This window comes from Ricinus communis, chromosome 3, assembly GCF_019578655.1.
Source record: "Ricinus communis isolate WT05 ecotype wild-type chromosome 3, ASM1957865v1, whole genome shotgun sequence".
Taxonomy (NCBI): domain Eukaryota; kingdom Viridiplantae; phylum Streptophyta; class Magnoliopsida; order Malpighiales; family Euphorbiaceae; genus Ricinus; species Ricinus communis.
Window position 1 is genome coordinate 27181844 of NC_063258.1, and position 18375 is coordinate 27200218.

Below are 18375 nucleotides of genomic sequence, written 5' to 3' on the forward strand. Positions count from 1 at the left end.
GAGCAGCAGTTTTATTCACGTATAACTATAAAGTATAAAGTTTGCTGTTATGAAGCGGAAACCTTCCAAATGAAGCGTGTCGTTTAGATTCCGGCTGGTGGTTCAAGGATTAACTCGTCATTTTATAACCCGAACAAATACATAAAAGACAAAAGAGTCTCATACGCACAGATCGTTCGGTACTCATCCAACCACATAAAATTCGAAACCCGTCGTTTAGAAGTACATACAGTATAGTTTAGCCGTGAAAGGAGTAGAAAGAGAATGGCCAAGCCAGCATTGAAGTCAATACTATAAGCAAAGAAATGATACCTTTACAGCTCCTGTCTCCTTTACCTGCTCTGCAAATTTCCAATTTTTATTCGACACCTACCTCAATTCCTTTGTCCAAACCGTACAAGAACTCTAACTTCGAAATTCTTAATCTTCGCGATTCAACACTTACCCACATCACCTCGCTCCCTAAAAACCATAACCCAATTCTCAAAAGCCCCAAATTTGCTCAATTTCGAAGGCTAACTTGCTATGGAATAAAGAATTCTGGTGAGGAGACCAGCACAGCGATTGGTTCAGGTGGCGGCAGTGGCGGTGATGACGGAGGTGGTGGTGGGGATGATGGTGATGAGGAGGTGAAGAAAAAAGATGGGCTTTTGCCAGAGTGGTTGGATTTTACTTCTGATGATGCAAAGACTGTGTTTATTGCTCTGGCAGTTTCGCTTGCTTTTCGGTCTTTTATAGCTGAGCCTAGGTACATTCCTTCATTGTCTATGTATCCAACTTTTGATGTTGGTGATAGAGTAGTTGCTGAGAAGGTAAATACTTTGTTTTTTCTTTTGCTCAATTTTGTTTAATGAGGTTTTACTCTTTATTTTTTGTGTAAGAGTTAATTGTATGTTGAAACAAGGAGATTCAAGCAACTGAAGTTTTTTTTTCTTTTCTTTTGGGTGAAGAACACAGTTGAATTGATGATATCTTTTAAGAGTAAGGTTGTGTATGAACATTGAGGATTATAGTCAAGAAAACTGGGTTTTGATTTACAGAGTAGCTAGACTTCTACGGTCACATATAATTGTTTCATGTATGAAATGTCATGTATAAAGATTTAATGTTTGGAATTTTCAGGTTTCATATTATTTCAGAAAGCCTTGTGCAAATGATGTAGTGATTTTTAAAAGTCCACCAGTTCTTCAGGAAGTTGGATACACTGATAATGACGTCTTCATTAAGCGAGTTGTTGCCAAGGAAGGTGACATTGTGGAGGTGAGGATGGAGTTGATAAGATAAGAGCTTTTATATTCTATGCACTTAATTACTTGCTTATTCTTTCAATTTTGACCACTGTCTTTATAAGTTGCAAGTTCTGCATTTTGTTCAGCACATTTAACGGATACAAACATTCTATAATTATTAGCATAACTTGATGATTGGTGCACAAACATATGACATTGCTAGTTGCAGGTTCGTGCAGGGAAGCTTTTAGTCAATGGAGTTGAAAGGAATGAAAACTTTATTCTCGAATCACCTTCTTATGACATGACACCAATTGTGAGTATCAACCTAAATCTTGTTGTCATTTGTTTTAATTTCTAACAGATGTATTACCTCAACTAGACATCAGAAGAGGGTTCTTGAGTCTTGACTATGGGTGGGCAACATAAATTGAAACCAGATACGATTGCACAAATTGCATGCAAAACTTTAAAAAATACGCTACTTTTCAAAAATAAAATAGGATTAAAAGGGTAACATTCACTAGTTAAATAATGACTTGAAGGTGAAATTCTAAATTGTGTGAAGCAGCATCTTTGGCTGCAACCTTGTAGTTTTCCCATTTTTACTTTATGTGACTGGTATTGACTCTGTGATGCAGCGTGTACCTGAGAACTCAGTTTTTGTGATGGGTGACAATCGCAATAATAGTTATGATTCACATGTGTGGTAATGTTTCAAAGTTTTTTGATTCTTCCTCAAGTATAAGATTGGATATAACGGTATCATCCTCATGCTTTTAATACTGAAATATGGAGTTATTTCTTATTTTAGGGGTCCTCTTCCAGCTAAGAATATAATAGGAAGATCATTTTTTCGCTATTGGCCTCCTAATAGGATTGGTGGAACGGTTCTTGAGACTGGCTGTGCTGTTGACAAGCAGGAGAGCATTTCAACATCGGAAAGCTTACCCTAATGTAAAACCCCCCAAGCTCTTTTTCCTTGGTCTCCCTGTATTGTCAATTTTTTTTATGTCTATCAATGTTCACTAGGAAGGCGATTTTTATAGGGAATTATTATGTTTGGCCTATTTCAATGGCATTAATGAAAATAGATTGCGCATTGTATCAATTGACACGACTCAAATTAAATCTCTATCTGTTGAGGCTGATAGGAAAGTTGCAATGCCAAGTTTGGCCTTTCAAGAAGTCATTTGTCATGTTTATAGGTGTACATAACTAATGACATGAGTTGTTTTTTTTTTCTTTTTTCACGGTCCTGCAATAAATTCTTTCTTTGGCAACTTTTCCCCAACTTTTGATGTACGTCCCTCTTCTACACCAAGAAAAATTAATATTTAATACATACTGATTAGTTTTGGTATGCAAAAGGGGACACACTGTTTCATACGACATGGACTCTCAAAATATTGGACAAATTAGATGTTAGCTTGTCCAGTGCAAATTATGATTGCAATGTACAAATCATGTCTTAAGTTTCATAATTCACGCGAACATCCACAATTGATTCTCTAAAGAATCAAACTTTAAAGAGGCAGAGCTGCAACCTTGAGTACTTTGTGGGACTAAAATAGACATCGATATACAAAATCATACCAACATGTTGATTATAAGTAGAAACAGAAAGCAAAGCGAGGTGCAACCTTAGGTCTATCCAAAAACAACAAAAACTAGAGCAAACATATAATAATGGATTCGAAATTGTAACCCATAACAGAAAGCAAAGCGAGGTGCAACCTTAGGGTCTATCTGCATGAGAAATAGTTGTGCAGGAACTCCTAAACACATGACTAATTCTCTGCAGACTATTACCAAATCACTGATATGCACAGGAATCGTTGTTGAATTTTATGGGTCTATCGGTACGAGAATCAATAGCTAAAGAACAAGAAACATGTCTTGCATGCCTTGATTTCACCATTCTCCCCACAACGTACCCTCGCGAGCGGACATCAAAAGCTAATGTGAATGGGACTTGTCTATTATTATCTGAGACCGCCAAGCGTACTCCAGCACCATATAGGGGAACTTTTACTCCTTCGACATTCACATGCACACTCCTGCGACTCTTTCTTGGCTGATAATATTTCTTCAACTGCAATCGCAAATGTATATGCAACAGAGTCAACTTATTATTATTATTAGTATTATTTACAGGGGAAAGATAGATAATTAAAATAACAAAAATCTTACCTCACCGGTGGCGACTATAATTTCATAGTACATGAGATGAACAGGCATAAAAGTAACATGAATGCCGAAAAATGTAGCAGGGTTATAAACACTGATGTTTACAGAACAATTCACAGTCAACATCTTGGTTGGTACTCCTGTCATGTCTGATCCTTGCCCAAAATAAAAATTATGTACGCTCAGACTCTGCAATATCAGAATTCAAATTTTTAGAAAGAAGAAAAAAAACAACACAGAGTTACTGAAGTGATGATCAAGAAAACAGCGTAGTACCTGGACATTGATCTGTGGTTTAAAAGGCCTACTAGCACCCCAGATAATCAAACAAAACACGGAAAACACAAAAACGAATCCTAAAGCCCCAATTAGAACTCTCCTGTTGGTATTGTTATGATTTACATAATAAAACAATTCTTCCTCTTCGATCACATTGAACTCATTGTCATTCCTCTTGTACCTCCCTCCTCTCCTCCCCGCAGCTGTCGTCGCGTAAGGACCGGAAAGTCTGCTGGACGAAGAGGACCTAGAGTGGCGGGAGTAGGAGGAGTGTGAGGGGGAGTCCGTAGGACTGGTAACAGCAGGGGAGGTGGTGGCATGCGTTGACGATGACTTGTCCTCATCGTGAGAATGATGTGATGATGGACTCTGGACGTAGTATGCAGAGGGTTTCGGTGATCGTAGCGAGATTGGTGTTAAGCTCGTTGCGTCGTCGGGGTCTGGTTTGAAAGGTATCATATGTTTCATTTCAATTATCGCAGAGGGCCTTTCCTCTCAACGAAATATGGGAGGGGAGAGATTGTTTGTTTGTTTGTTTAACAAAGTCAGTTAGTTACTGAGTGACAGACACAATATAAGTTGAGTGCAAAGTGGAGATTGTTACAAGCGTACGTTCGACTGCCGAAGTTCTTGGTTTGGAATGCCAAGTGTCGCCGCAGAAACAAGTGCAGCTGTTACGATGTCTTTTGAAAGTTTCAGTAATCAGTATTTTACTATCAAACGTGAAAGACATGCTCATCCTCTTTTATTTTTAATTCACTTTTGGTCAAGCTGAGAATACATTTCGGTTTCTATTGATTCCAATACAAAAACTGTTTTCCAGGTATATTAAAATCGAAATAGCTGAAAAAATTTAGCACCAAAAACTATATAAAGCATGATGTTAGTAAGTTTGTGCAAGTACTAAGATGATACAGAATAACCAACTAAATCGAATTAAATAAATTAATTTCATATGTTTCGATACTGTTTGTAGTTTTAGTTCCCTCGTATCTTCTTATCGTCCTTTCTAGTTTCTTTCTCTAATTTTTGCTCGATTTCTTCTAGTCCCCAAATTAAGATTCTCGTATGCGGCTGCCTCCGGTGGTTTCCACCATCGGAAGCAAGCCCCTTTGTGGTTTAGATTTAGTTTTTCTTTAAATTTAGTCTTCTAAGTTTACTTTTTCTTGGTTTTAGTATTTAAGTTCGTCTTTCTTTTAGTTTTGATGATCGATCATGCTTTTCTCAACCTTAATCCTATGGGATGCCATTCTCTGTTGGTAGCTGGTGGAGGAGCAGAAGGTAAGCTGGCTAAACGAAAGACCCATGAGTGGTGTTGGTGGAAATTATCCCATAGTGCTCTGTTTCTTCTAACTAATGATGGAGGAATTAGAGTATCGTGAATTGATGATCGTTGCTTTAGCAGAGGATGTAATCAACTCTCATCTCATCTGAGCTTTAAGGTGGTCAATTTTTATTGTAATTGGAGGCGACTAGACCATATTGGTGCATACTTTACACAGCTTGATCAAGCAGCCCCTGATCGGAGAGAAGGTTCGGAGAGAAAGTGGTGGCTATGGCTGCTCTAGGATTTCTCTCTAAGATGAAGATGTTTTCTACAAAGAGGCATTTCTGGTATTTTTCTAATCTTTATTGGCCATAGGACCGATTGCCTTGAGGGCGTTAAACCCGCTCTTAGACATATTTTAGTGTTTCAAGTTATGGGCCTTTACTAGGCCTAGTATTATTAGTAGTATGCTTTAAACCTGTAATTCCATTAATTGTATACTCTATTGAATTTTGTGGCCCCATTAATGCCAACTTATTTTTCTATTTAATAAAAGAAAATTATTATTTATAGTTTGTACGATTTCAGTACACCAATTCATTGTAAAAGAATCGAAAGAATCAGAATTCATTACCACAATTAGCCCAATAGTTCTTTGCTTCCTTTTGTAAGGCTACTCTTGGAGAGGGCCACAGAGAAGGATCATGTTTGATGATTTGCAAAATAATGCTTACAATTCTCTCGCTCCCCATCGATAGGCCTATTTCTCCATATAAGTAAAGAGAATATAATATACCTGAACGTGAAAACAAAAATAGCAAAACAATTGGGAAGAAAAATTTATGTAAGAATATGTTCTGTCGAAATTTATAAAACTCATCAAAATTAAAATAAAATGTAATTTTAAATTGTATATATTTAAATTAATTTTAAATTTGTATAAAATTAATTATATAATTCATTTAAATTTTTTTAGAAAATATTAAAATAAAGCAAATTTGTTAAATAAAAATATTTTTTTAATATATTATTTATCTTACTTTTTTTTTCTGATGTCTTTTTCTTTTTAAATAAAATAAATTCATTAATGAATTTAAATCAGCATAAAATCCAGAAATCAGTTTAAGCATGAATAGGAAAAAAAAAAAACAGCCAGTCAGATTTGATACCTCTTGTTGAATCCCTCATTCAACTAACCGAATTGGATACGACTACTTCTAATTTTCTATTTTATTCTTTTTATTTCGTTCTTTTTTGCAAGGATAGAGCTCCAATTATACAAAGTTCTATTAACAATACGATAAATCTGAGTTATTACAAGGAACTAATATGGTGAAAAATTGGCAGGCTCTCATATCGCATGATGACAAGAAATTCTTGTTTATCGCTTCCTGTGCTATGCGGATATTATTTCCCCAGCAATTCAGTTTAAGCAATGCAAGGCAGAGTTTAAATGCTAACTTTGGCTCTTCGGATGCTAATTCCGATGCTGGCATATATGGTGAGGATAAAACAGGTGCCGATGCCTTCAGGCAGGAAGCTCTTCACTTGAAGCAATAGCCACAGGGGAGGCCTTGTTGTCCGCCCGGGCCAGTGGAGTGACGCAGCTTCTAATAACGTTATAATGGCCTCACAACTTATCTTAGCAGTCGGTCCATGCTGCAACCGTTATTAAAGCCTGTTGGATAAATCCTTCCTCAGTTAGTTTTGCTTTTGTTAAGAATCACGGTGATAGGGTCGATCATGAATTGAGCAACAAAGCCCTGCTTTGTCCCTCAGTCCAGCATATGTGGCTGGAAAACTTATTGCTTAGTTTTTTAACTTCAATCTCTCAGTCCAGTACCATCCCGAAATGAATGCACAAGATTTTCAAATCCTTCAATTAAAAGCCAACTTGATTATATTACCCAACTGGCAACACCCGTCATTAATCTGTGTTAATGCAGGTGATTTAGTAGAAATGCTCCTAGCTTTTGTTTCAAGAAAGGCTCCAAAAAAGCTGTGCTGCGAACAAATTCAGCAAATAAAATAATGATATCTCAAGAACTAATCAAACAATGAGCATACAGATACTTGCAAGCAATAACATCTCAAATCAGTAAACTGAAAGTCCAGGAAAAAATACAAGATCATAGATACAACAGCACCACTTTAAAAGCACCACCCACGCAAACAACAAACACTCGAGGCTCATGTGAACAATTATTAGGACTCAGAATATGGGTGGTGATATATCAGGATGGTCATCAAGGCAAGCATAGCATGCCATTATGCCGAACGAGACCAATGATATCAATCGTCACAGTCCTTGCATGCTTTGTCAATAAAAAAAGATCTTGAAAATGAAATGAACACATTATTAACTAAAATGATACAACACATATCGCATAGAGAGGCCTCATATAATATCCAATTAGGATTTTCAACAACTAAAATATCAGACATATGCTTGTCTATAAAGATTTCAATCATTGGCCAATCCACAACATCAAATACAGACCAAAAAATCAAAAAGATTAAACAAAACAATCAAAATGCAAAAACAAATAGAATGCTTAGGGGTCATCAGATAGGAGCGAAAGACTAATAATAACTTTTATAATCACAAGATTATCAGTTGAACTATGCACAACAATCATCATATGACCCATTTACAGAAGTAGACATGAATACAAGCATGACAAACATCAAACCAGCAATCCTAATATCATGTAACACAAGAGTTGGAAGGAAAAGAACTAAAAAAAGCCTCAGAAGGAAGGCAGTAGTGGTATGTCTGTAATCACAAATTTGTCATGAGTGACTAATTTACCATTTCTTTCATCACCGGCAATTACATACTTAATATTTAGAATAAGTAAATTTCTTTTTAAAAAAGAAAAGAAAAGAAAAGACAAAACAAACCATTGTAAAATAGGCCTCATAGAGAAGATTAGATAGATCAACACATAATAGTTTCAGACATATGCTTGTCTTTATATATATTTAAATCATCGGCCTAGTCACAATCAAGTTAAGAATGAAGAAACAATCTCTCATTAAAAAAAAAAAAAAAACCCAAACCCTCAGATTTCAAAACGTAAGATCTACAAAGATATCGGGAAAAGAAAGAAAAAAGGAACTCGGAATATGGGTGGTGATATATCAGGATGGTCGTCAAGGCCTTTAACAGCCAATTACGACGAACGAGACCTTTCACAAATGAAATCGTCACCGTCCCTTTAGTCGGACTAACAAACACAAACATAGCATTTTACTGAAACAGAGAACCGATGATTAACATAATTGACAGACGACTAACATAATGAATAAAAACACTAGGACGGAATGGAGATTTGTGACTTCGCGGCTGCTTATAAAGAGAGGCGAGTCCGCTTGCTAGGGTTTTATGAGGGCTAAATTTAAGATTCCACTGGAGTACATGCGAGTGCACATAAATAACGATGGGCTGACATTCTGAGAGGAAACGACGGTGAATGCCGACTATCAGGAGATAAAGCTAGTCCAATAATTCAGGCCCATTTACCCACTACTAATAAAATTTTAGTTTGTTTCTAAACAATATTTTCGATTTCAATTATTATTAAAGAAGTTTCAAAATGCAGATCTATATGCTAATGTACAATTTTTATATTTATTTTAATTAATATATTAGCTAATGTGTTATGCTTTTAATCAAATAATGATTTTGATCTTAAAAAATAGTAATATTAATATATTATATTATTAATTTTTAAATATACTAATATAACTAAAATCAAAAGATATTAAAAAAAAAAAAGTACAATAAAAATGGATTCTGAAATGTTAAGTCTAACATTATATTATCTATTATATCGTTTATTAAATTTTAATTATATGTATTTTATTTTTTAGTAGTTAGAACTTTTATAAATAATAAAATACAGTTCAAGTTTTTTTTAATATTATGTTTAGAAAAATATTTACAACTAAAATAATAATAATAAGTTTTATAATATTTAAATTTATTTTAAAATTTACTAATAATGAAAAAAATAATAGTTTCAATACTTTGAAATAAAGAATATCACCAAAAGTTCATGTTGTAAATATGCAATACACGGCTGGACCGCTTGAATATAATATTTTTCTTGTTAAAGAAACAATCCAAATTACCAATTTTAGTTTGAAATGTGATATAAACATTAGCTGCTCTTGGCACGGCAAGTTAAATGTTACCTCCTCTATCAATACTATGAAATGTCACCATTTGGGTTGTAATTAACATTTTTGAATCCAGATTCTAAACTGTAGAAATTTTAGAAACAGGAAGGACAGTAAAACGGCACTGAACCTGAATAAAACATATTATCTACAAGGCAAACACTAAGGGTTGCACCAAATAATGAAAATAAAAGAAAGTCAGACTATAAAGTATGATTCAGTGCGAAGCGGCAAAACCATCCTAATAAGTGGGAGAACAATGCCAACAACCCTAGCTGCCTGTATTATCAACCAGACTATTTTCAAAACCAAACGATAAATCTACATTCTAAACAATAACAAATGTTACATAGGCCACCAGATATTGATCCATCAACCGTCAAAACTTTGTTATCTGAACTCTGCTCCAGCATTACCCACTCATATATAATTGTTGGCTATCCCAATGACTCAATTGAAGTTGTTTCAATTACTTAATCTGAAACGAAATGAAGCAATAAATGAACTCTACAGCTACCATCTTATATTCAGCTCCTGTCCACTCTACTTCTATCCACTGAAATGCGTGAATCCAAAGTTGACAAGATTTGGGGCATTGACATTCCGCCTGATACTACAATTTCTGCAATTAACGAACAAATTAACCTTGCCATCTTACATCTGATAGGGGGAAATAGATTCGGAAATATTCTGGTATCTTAGCATAGAGAAACAAGCAAGCAGTATAATCTTGATGTTTCTCATGCGCTTAATGAAGTTGCAGCTTTAGCAAGCACTTTTTAAGACATCAAGAGAGGTCACCAGTGCAAACCTGAGAAAAACAATGAAATTTATTATAAAAGTCTTAAATAGTTGGATTCTCACCGATGCCTTCCCGAACTGAAAGACTGGGTCTGATAACATCCTTGGTATTGACCAGGAATATATCACCAATATACAGATGATTTGTGGGAACATAGACGCAGCACAGTTCCTCTTCCCCAGAATAGTTCTGCACTCAAAAGATTTAAGAAAGCAATAAGTTATCATCAAACATAAACCTGATAAAGCAGGTTTCATAACAAAGGATCACACCCCAATTTCTAAAACTTAGTTCATATGGCAAGCAAAACACCAACTTGAAAAATTTATAGAACGGAATCACCAAAATTGATATATCCAGAGGTCACAAATCTTTTACAAAGTCAGTATCTTCTAACGTAGATATGCAATGAAAATCTTAGTCACATGTCTCTCTGTGCTATATATCAACATAGGCAGATAGCAGCTAGACACAAATGTTGAGAATGGTAAATAACCATAACTGACATATGCTGTAATAAAATACAAGGCAATAATGCTACAGAAATATCATTCTGTACCTGGAGGATGACAGACGACGTAATGAATCCAAATGCGTATTCACCAATGCGTGGATGCCTTATAATGGCTACTTCCTTGAATGCCTGTGTGTTTTGATCTGAATCAACAAATAGATATGAAAAATGTGAATGTCACCCATGCATAGCCATTCAATGAGAACACAAGCAATAAGCTAGAAACACACCAGGTGATATGGCTGCACTAATTTGCTTGGATGCGTTGTAAATATGTCGAACAAATGGCATCCTCTTGATAAACCACTCTCCCAGACCCAGGACAGATGCTCCCAACCAAGATGACATGAATACCCCAACCAAGAAAATAAATGTCATGGAAGTTATAAATCCAAGACCTGACCAATACCACAAATATCATCAGTTTGACATGTAGAACATAGTCATTAAAAAATTATATTGAGCATAATCTAATCCAAAAAAACAAAAACAAAATATCATTGAAGTAAACATAAGAAGCCACATTTCGAGGATAGGTCCATAATGCATGTTCATTGATGAGCTTTAGAGAATAATCTTAACATTTTTTAAGTAGTTTAATGTTTCTTTAATACAAGATTAATGCAGCATCACTGAGACCAATCTTCCTTCTATCCAGGGTTATGGACTGGACATCTCAAACATAAGTGAAGTGTATCACACAGAGAGAATGGTCAAAGGATAGTGACTCATGACTAGATAAAAAACGGGCAAAGGTGAAGCCACCAGATTGGGAGTTAACAACATCGAGAGTAGCTAACCAAGTCAAATATTAAGTTGAGAGAGAATGTGGTTCCAGGATGACACAACATCGAGAGTAGCTAACCAAGTCAAATAATAAGTTGAGAGAGAATGTGGTTCTAGGATGACACGGCATGAAGCACAAAGAGTTATCAGTAGATCTAAAGGATGAAGCATGATCTCGGCAGATATTCCAACAACAAACAACCTCATGAGTCATAATCTATAACTTTATTTTCCTTTGCACTCCAAAGTCCATGAATTGTGAAATAAAAACAATAGCAGAGATTGAAATCTCCAGTATGACTTAAGAATATTGCACCTATGTCAAATTTAAGCATGTCCTGTGTCAAAAGTGAATAATCATGTTTAATCCTTAATCAAGGCCACAACACCATAAAATCACAAATAAGAACAGTCTAAGATTTTATAATAACCTCCTAAATGACAAGAGACACATAGGGTCTTATTTTACTCATGACAGAATTTCCAGAAAAAATTATCAATTTGCCCCTTGAACTTATGTGTAAGGGTCAACTGCATCCAATTTTAACTTTTTCAGCAAATACAATTTTAACTTTTTCAGCAAATAGCCCCCCTGAACTTATGTCCAAGGGTCAAATACAACCAATTTAAATTTTTTTAAAAATAAAATAACATTAGATTTTTAAATTTTAATTGAATTACAAAAATTAAAAATAATATTTATTTCATTAATTTACTGATACAAATATCTAGTGATGCACTCTAAAATAGCGTATTTGGTAAAATTTTAAAATTTAGATTAATTGACCTAAAAATGACAAATTATGAGCCTATTTGTTAAAAAAGTTGAAAATTGATTTATTTAATTCTTAAAAAGTTGACACTTTAAAATTTTTTCAAACATGCACTTGTATAAAGCATCACTAGATATTGTATCTGTAAATTAATTAAATAAATATTACTTTCAATTTTCATAATTCAATTAAAAACTAAAATTCTAATATTATTTCACTTTTAGAAAATTTTAAATTGAGTGTATTTAACCTTTAGACACAAGTTCAGGGGTTATCTGCTTAAAAATTTAAATTGGTTGTATTTGACTTTTGGACATAAATTGAGGACGCTATTTGCTAAAAAAGTTTAAATTGGGTGTATTTGACCTTTGGATATGAGTTCAGGGGGCAAATTGACCTTTTATCCCAAAATTTCCTATAAGAATTGGCTTGTACATGATATGATAAGGTGAATCCAAACTCTAGAAAGATTTAAAGTCATCGAACGTTGAAGCTATAGATAACAAAACTCATGCATCTAAAGTTTTGCATTTATTTTCCACATAAGGACACAATATACATGATATTCCTGAAAACAAGAATATAATGTATAGATGCTAAATTATAACTGGTACAACATCTATTTTTGCAACTTGCAACCTCTATGTCAGCCATAACAACTGAAGAAGCCAAAGCAATTAACAACCAAAGTAACTAAATATTTCATTCTAACATGAAGAAAACTGGTTTTCCAATATGAACTTTACACCCTCCTAGACAAATACTATACCTAAATGTTGCCTCAGACATGATACATGATTTGTTTAATTCCACTAACAAAGAAAGCAGGTGCCAAAAAAAAATAAGAATCCTTACCAAATATATCAATTCCAAGTTGGGCATAGATTGGAGAGAAAAAACCATCAACAAAGTGAATAAACCACCACGTTATGTAAAAGGTGACAGCAATTGGGAATAGGATTACACTGCAAAAATTAATAAAAGAAAAAGGAGATCCAAGAGTTAGCAGGACCGATAACAGCATTGAGCATGATAAGCATCGGTTTATCATTTTCCATCATCACGAGCACAAGTTTGATCTCATTTGGAAAGCTATCAAAAGAGAAAGTCAAATGAATGCCAAATAGAAAAAAGATAAGACATTACATCTGTTACATTATTCCAATGTTAAAAAGCTTTTAGTTTATCCAGTAAAATTGCATTACCATAAAGATCTCTTCTTACGTAAATATGTAGTAGCTGTGAACGACCAATACCCAACTGATTAATTGGGTGACTTAATTCCTCAAAATCGACAGAATGAGGGATATAGCACAATGAAGAAGCCATATTAATTTGTCTTGGATTAAAGGAAAATTTCAAGTGGGTGGCTATGGGGCAAGGTTGTATGCAGAATATAAAATACTAATGAAACGTCAAGCGCCTCAGTGCTTTCCTATGCAAAAACAATATATATCTAAAAACTCATGATATCGGAGTGTATAAAAGATTGGACAAAGACAGTATAAAGTATGCTCATAAAATAAGAATGAAATACTCACCATCCAGTCATGAACTTCTTTGAAGCCCAGCTTCTCACAACTTTGTAAAATGTCTACACATGCAGAAATGTAATACAAGTAAATAGTCAGATAACAGAAAAACGAACCAGGCATTGACGATATCAATTTATTTTGGGACTTCTACTCCCCAAAGGAGTTGCAAAATTCCTTTTTCATAGTTTCGAGATACAAAAGAATTATCCTTGACAAAGCGAATAAAACATTTTGATTAAATATTTCGTAAAACATCTCAATTTGCATTAAATAGCATAGCACCTTTGATAATATTTTTAGATAACCTATGAATCAATTTCACTGCATATTGAAAAAAGAAAAATCAATTACGCAAAGCCTACTCAGCACACTCAAATCTTTAAGCAAATAATCGGCTTAAAGCCGCCCTAAGCTCTAATCCGAAGTCAAAACGTCAAACTAAATCACAAAACCCTAAAAACATAAGAGATGTTATTCGCTTATTATTCACCTCGCGTCCTGAGTGATGGGACGAAGAGGAAGACGACGACGGCTTGGATTCGACATCAACGTTGACGGAATCAGCGACGGGGATAAGAAGCTCTCGATCTCTCTCTCGGTCTCTACTACTAGCCATCACGATCGCTGATTTCTCATCGCCCATCAGTCGAAAACGTCACCGTTTTCTATCCAAAATCCGTGCAAAAGGCCGTTGCTGTGAAGACAATCAGTGTGTTAAACCCTTCTAGCTCTTCCGAAATGGCAAAATGTAACAATGATAAACAAAAAAAAGGTTAGTAATAGTAATGGAATTTTTTTTTCCAAACTTCTGTTTTGAATTTGAAGAGGAAATGCTGTGTTTTTGTACAGATAAGCATATTAATACCACTAATATTTAATTATTTATTTAAGCGACGGATTATTCAAAGTTTAGCATATAATTATTATTACTAAGTAGGATCTTATCATTATAATGAAGTGGTTGACGAGAGGTACCATTGGGTGCCAGCGTGTCCATAAATATATACAACTGGACACATCTGTAATACCCGAAAGAAATTGAAGGAGCACAGATAATTATTTAGTGTTTTGTTAGTCATTTTTGTTCATGGAATGTCTTTTCCTTTTCTTATAAACAAAAAAATCCATAATTTGTAACAAGATAAATAAGTTTATGTAGCATACATAATGTTAAGCTTTAATTATATAAGTCAGGTTCCAACAATTTTAAGAGCTCTTAATCCGTAACCTAATAGATAATAATGCATGTTTTCATCAATTTAATAAATGTTTAATCGTTAAATTTTTATTAAAAATTAGTACTATGCTTACAATCAAGAGTTTAAATCTCTAGAAACGACTTAAATACTGATTAAACTATATGAATTTTATTGTTTATATAAATTATATATGATGTAAATCGATTAATATAAAAGAATCAAATTGTCTTTTCAATTGACTAATACAATGGTCTATAAACACTAATATTTTAAGAAAAATAATTTTTAATATTAAAATCATAAAAATTATGTTATGTGATTAGCTTGGAAAAAAATCATATTATCATTGTCATGCGATACAGATTATAATAAATTGTGTTATAAAAGTGAACTGTTAGTTGAAGTGATAAATAGTCCAGATCTAAACCAAAACTATAGCATTCATTGATGAATTATATTTGAGGAAAATTAATCTATGTGAATGGGCAGTAGTAACATATTATTGTCTGTTTGTCAAACAAACAATTTTCAAATGTGTAAAATTAAAGTATTTCTTATTCGGAGAGAAAAACAAAAAGAGTTGCTGGTGAGAGTAATTTTGGCTTTGAAACATTAGAATTATGGAGTGACTGACTGCATTATGAATATGTTTGATGAAATGGAAAGACAATTAGATTTCTGGAAAGGGGTCATGGGCTTAACTGAGTCAATATACGAATTTTATGACGCATACAATTCTTTCTTTGACATTCTTTAAAAATGATTTGATCTCATTTAATCACGTACGAGAATGCTAAAAATTCTCTATAAAATGAGATAGTGACTAGTAAATGAGAATGTCAGAAGCCATTATTGATTTGATTCGACTTGATCTTTTACGTTATTCCACTTCAAACAAATAAATTGTGATAATATTATGATCAATTTTTATTAATATTTTTGAATGAAGAGGCTCAAATTTATTGTTTTTAAAATATTATTTGGGAGGGTTGCTCAAGGCGTAATGAGGTGCGATGGAAAATTACAGGGAAGGTAGAGGATCAAATTCAAAGTCAGCGGGCGTAGAATGACTCAATCGTCAAAAACCGTCCATCGACCTTATGCCACGTGTTTTAGTAGTTGGAAATTTCTGTTTTGACCACCGACTTAGAGCGTGTTTCCTTCCGGATAATCTTAATTTTAATTTCATATTACTTTTAAAATTTTAACAAATTATATTTTTCAACAACAGATAAATCAGTACTTTTTCTAAAAATAAATTTAAAAAACTAAAAAATTTTATATATTGAATCAATGATAGTTTTAAAACATTCCAAACACATTCAAGTATATAAAATAAAATAAATTTATTTTATGAACAATAAAAAATTACTAAAAAATACACAGCATTTTAGCTAAGAACATACCAGCTATATATAAATCTCATTATTCCTATTTTTGTACGAATTTAAAATTTAAAATTTGTATAAATTTATTTTTTAATTTTATTATATTATTTATTCAATTAAATTTATTAATTAGAAAGTGATATTATCATCGTTAATGTGACTTTATCATTTTTCATTTCAGTTATAAATGAGGTGAAGAAGGTTCATACTTGAAAATATTAATTAAAGAAAATATATTCTATCCCCTATGAAATCGGTAGATATATGTAATCTTATAACTCTTAATAATGGATATAAAAAGAGTCTATTTATATAGACAATAAAAATATCTACGCATAGGAATACTGATTGCGAGGGAAATATACAGTTTCATAATTATTGTGTATAGCAACGGAAAAGGAATTGATGCTTTTTATGTTATATTTTATTTTTGTGTGTTTTCATTCTCCTGCTCACGTGCTTTAAAATTATATAATGCACATTTTAAACTCTTATATAAAAATGTGGTGAATACATTTTTCATAAAATTATTACATAATACAATGTCTTAGTAGTCTTTCAGTTCCCCATTTTGGCAGAATTATCAAGCCTTGAATGGTCCATTCATCAGCGCTTTCGTGGAAGAAATGGAAGTGGACGGAGAAAGGAAAGGGGAAAGCGGCGAACGCAGACAAAAAAGAACCTGAAAGGGCTACGTGCTAATCGAAAACTACCCGTGCCCAACGGAACTCAAATTGGCCATTTATTTTCATCTTCCTCATCAAGTAAAGTTTATATTAATTGGAGCAAACCCAAATCATATAATGAGAAACTTTTCGTTAGAGGTTGCATCTAATTTCATTGAATACATATATACCCACAAAAACAACACATTTGAAAATAAAAGTAGTTATCAGTTCTGTTAAAAGATGTTGGAAGGAAAGGCTATGGTGAAGGAAACAGACATGCCAGTGAAGATGCAGATGCAAGCCATGGCATGTGCTTCTCAAGCTCTCGACGTCTATGATGTTTCTGATTGTATTTTTATTGCTGCCCATATCAAGAAGGTATATTATCACATCAATTTTACTCTTAAGTAATAAAAAATAAAAGAGAAGGCATCTTTGTGTTATTTTGTCTGCATGTTTGCTGTTTCTGAATTACTGGGACTTTTTGGTGTTCTTCATTTGGGCAGGAATTTGATAAGAAGAATGGTGGTGGATGGCAATGTGTGGTGGGTTCAAGCTTTGGGGGTTTTTTCACTCACACAGAGGGTACTTTCATCTATTTTGCCTTGGAGTCCCTCAATTTCCTTATCTTCAAGGGAGCTTCTTCTTAATGGATCCTTACATTTTTAGCGTATGTGCATGCATAAGAAGCTGCTGGAAGTTTTTTTTATTTTAAAAAAAAATCGCACGCAGCTAGAGGTAGAGTATATAGCTAAAAATGTTCTTAATTACCTTCTTTCTGCAATTAATGGAGCATCAACTACTTCATGCTAGTATTAGACAAATACTAATTGCATCATATTTACAATGCTGGCTGCCTCTGCTTTTTGGTTTGAGCGTAGAGCAGTTTACAGCTCCATACAGACAGTGATAGAGTCGAAGACAGAAAAAGGCGCAAAGTAAAGAAAAGGGTTGGGAAGTTGCCATTACCAAGACATTCGAAATTTGCAGCAAGTGAAGCAAACAGCTGCAAGAAAGAATTGTTGGTTGTGAACCTTAATAATTGGAATAAGAAAATGCACCTGTTTCATTTGGTGGTAGAAATCGTTTGATTATATGCTTTGATGTGACATGGAAAGACTAGGGTTCTTTCATTCGAAATTTTATCCATTTGTATGTAATAACACAGTAAGAATGTTATCCAAGTTGATCCTTGACCTGACGTTACCTTATCTGGTCTCTCCTGGTTTTACATTCCATGATTAATGTGTTTGATTGGAGAGGAATATGGTGAAGAAATACGATATATATTTGCTATTCTGAAAACTATCTCCATGTGCCAGTTTCCGATATCTACAGTTTCCCAGCCAACCATAAAATTAGAATTGGAGTCATTTGCTCTCAAGATTCAACAGAATATACCAAAGAATCTCAGCATCCACCACCAATATAGCAATCAAACTTGAGAATCTCAGGTATGCATATCGTGTGGTCCTCTTGTCTTGACTTGAATGAAAAACTTTGAACAGCCCCAACAAGCCATATTACAGTTTATGAGTTTGTCGTACTATTAATAGCCAA

The 18375-nt window shown here is 33.7% G+C and overlaps 4 protein-coding genes, 1 long non-coding RNA gene and 4 other non-coding genes across 13 annotated transcripts; 3 read left to right on the plus strand and 6 right to left on the minus strand.

Moving 5' to 3' along the window:
* The first annotated feature begins 90 nt into the window (after nt 1-90).
* LOC8268357 (chloroplast processing peptidase) lies at nt 91-2417 on the plus strand. The gene is made up of 5 exons (XM_002514245.4): nt 91-812; nt 1123-1260; nt 1459-1545; nt 1871-1938; nt 2044-2417. Exons 1-5 carry the CDS (start codon nt 306-308, stop codon nt 2183-2185), a joined length of 942 nt encoding a protein of 313 aa, XP_002514291.1. The 5' UTR covers nt 91-305; the 3' UTR covers nt 2186-2417.
* Nucleotides 2418-2812: 395 nt separating this feature from the next.
* Nucleotides 2813-4276, minus strand: LOC8268356. The gene is made up of 3 exons (XM_002514244.4): nt 3696-4276; nt 3423-3608; nt 2813-3324 (listed from the first exon to the last, which is right to left on the minus strand). The coding sequence occupies exons 1-3, from the start codon at nt 4164-4166 to the stop codon at nt 3046-3048; spliced, it is 936 nt and encodes a 311-aa protein (XP_002514290.2). The 5' UTR covers nt 4167-4276; the 3' UTR covers nt 2813-3045.
* Nucleotides 4277-4413: 137 nt separating this feature from the next.
* On the plus strand, nt 4414-5535 carry LOC125369444. Its single transcript, XR_007215099.1, has 2 exons — nt 4414-4521; nt 4899-5535. It is a non-coding gene; the product is annotated as an uncharacterized LOC125369444 (long non-coding RNA).
* A 1638-nt stretch (nt 5536-7173) lies between these two features.
* LOC112533973 lies at nt 7174-7273 on the minus strand. Its single transcript, XR_003078300.1, has one exon. It is a non-coding gene; the product is annotated as a small nucleolar RNA Z43 (small nucleolar RNA).
* A 249-nt stretch (nt 7274-7522) lies between these two features.
* Nucleotides 7523-7616, minus strand: LOC112533972. The gene has a single exon (XR_003078299.1). It is a non-coding gene; the product is annotated as a small nucleolar RNA snR60/Z15/Z230/Z193/J17 (small nucleolar RNA).
* A 95-nt stretch (nt 7617-7711) lies between these two features.
* Nucleotides 7712-7797, minus strand: LOC112533970. The gene has a single exon (XR_003078297.1). It is a non-coding gene; the product is annotated as a small nucleolar RNA U83 (small nucleolar RNA).
* A 286-nt stretch (nt 7798-8083) lies between these two features.
* On the minus strand, nt 8084-8184 carry LOC112533974. Its single transcript, XR_003078301.1, has one exon. It is a non-coding gene; the product is annotated as a small nucleolar RNA Z43 (small nucleolar RNA).
* Nucleotides 8185-9259: 1075 nt separating this feature from the next.
* Nucleotides 9260-14413, minus strand: LOC8268354 (protein CONTINUOUS VASCULAR RING 1). The gene is made up of 7 exons (XM_002514242.4): nt 14051-14413; nt 13567-13619; nt 12881-12990; nt 10697-10864; nt 10512-10609; nt 10015-10141; nt 9260-9772 (listed from the first exon to the last, which is right to left on the minus strand). The coding sequence occupies exons 1-7, from the start codon at nt 14201-14203 to the stop codon at nt 9678-9680; spliced, it is 804 nt and encodes a 267-aa protein (XP_002514288.2). The 5' UTR covers nt 14204-14413; the 3' UTR covers nt 9260-9677.
* Nucleotides 14414-16693: 2280 nt separating this feature from the next.
* LOC8268353 (dynein light chain LC6, flagellar outer arm) lies at nt 16694-18026 on the plus strand. Of its 5 annotated transcripts, none has more exons than XM_048371992.1 (3): nt 16694-17193; nt 17322-17400; nt 17702-18026. In XM_048371992.1, exons 1-3 carry the CDS (start codon nt 17056-17058, stop codon nt 17755-17757), a joined length of 273 nt encoding a protein of 90 aa, XP_048227949.1. In that variant the 5' UTR covers nt 16694-17055; the 3' UTR covers nt 17758-18026. The 5 variants fall into 5 exon arrangements, 2 of the variants coding, with proteins under 2 accessions (XP_048227949.1, XP_002514287.2); XR_007215139.1 differs by having other exon boundaries at nt 16697-17193; nt 17322-17553; nt 17663-18026; XR_003078289.2 differs by having other exon boundaries at nt 16697-17193; nt 17322-17553; nt 17697-18026.
* The last annotated feature ends 349 nt before the right edge of the window (nt 18027-18375 follow it).

What these genes read in the sequence shown, in the direction of transcription:
- LOC8268354 (XM_002514242.4), bottom strand. Translation starts at nt 14,203, where the DNA reads ATGGGCGATGAGAAATCAGCGATCGTGATGGCTAGTAGTAGAGACCGA. An exon ending in AAGAAGTTCATGACTGGATG is followed by an intron (nt 12,991 to 13,566) that starts GTGAGTATTTCA and finishes TAATTTTTGCAG; the next exon opens with TGTAATCCTATTCCCAATTG. An exon ending in TAGTGCAGCCATATCACCTG is followed by an intron (nt 10,610 to 10,696) that starts GTGTGTTTCTAG and finishes TTGTTGATTCAG; the next exon opens with ATCAAAACACACAGGCATTC.
- LOC8268356 (XM_002514244.4), bottom strand. Translation starts at nt 4,166, where the DNA reads ATGAAACATATGATACCTTTCAAACCAGACCCCGACGACGCAACGAGC. An exon ending in AACCACAGATCAATGTCCAG is followed by an intron (nt 3,609 to 3,695) that starts GTACTACGCTGT and finishes CTGATATTGCAG; the next exon opens with AGTCTGAGCGTACATAATTT. An exon ending in TTATAGTCGCCACCGGTGAG is followed by an intron (nt 3,325 to 3,422) that starts GTAAGATTTTTG and finishes TTGCGATTGCAG; the next exon opens with TTGAAGAAATATTATCAGCC.
- LOC8268357 (XM_002514245.4), top strand. Translation starts at nt 306, where the DNA reads ATGATACCTTTACAGCTCCTGTCTCCTTTACCTGCTCTGCAAATTTCC. An exon ending in ATAGAGTAGTTGCTGAGAAG is followed by an intron (nt 813 to 1,122) that starts GTAAATACTTTG and finishes TGGAATTTTCAG; the next exon opens with GTTTCATATTATTTCAGAAA. An exon ending in AGTTATGATTCACATGTGTG is followed by an intron (nt 1,939 to 2,043) that starts GTAATGTTTCAA and finishes TTCTTATTTTAG; the next exon opens with GGGTCCTCTTCCAGCTAAGA.
- LOC8268353 (XM_002514241.4), top strand. Translation starts at nt 17,056, where the DNA reads ATGTTGGAAGGAAAGGCTATGGTGAAGGAAACAGACATGCCAGTGAAG. An exon ending in TTGCTGCCCATATCAAGAAG is followed by an intron (nt 17,194 to 17,321) that starts GTATATTATCAC and finishes TCATTTGGGCAG; the next exon opens with GAATTTGATAAGAAGAATGG.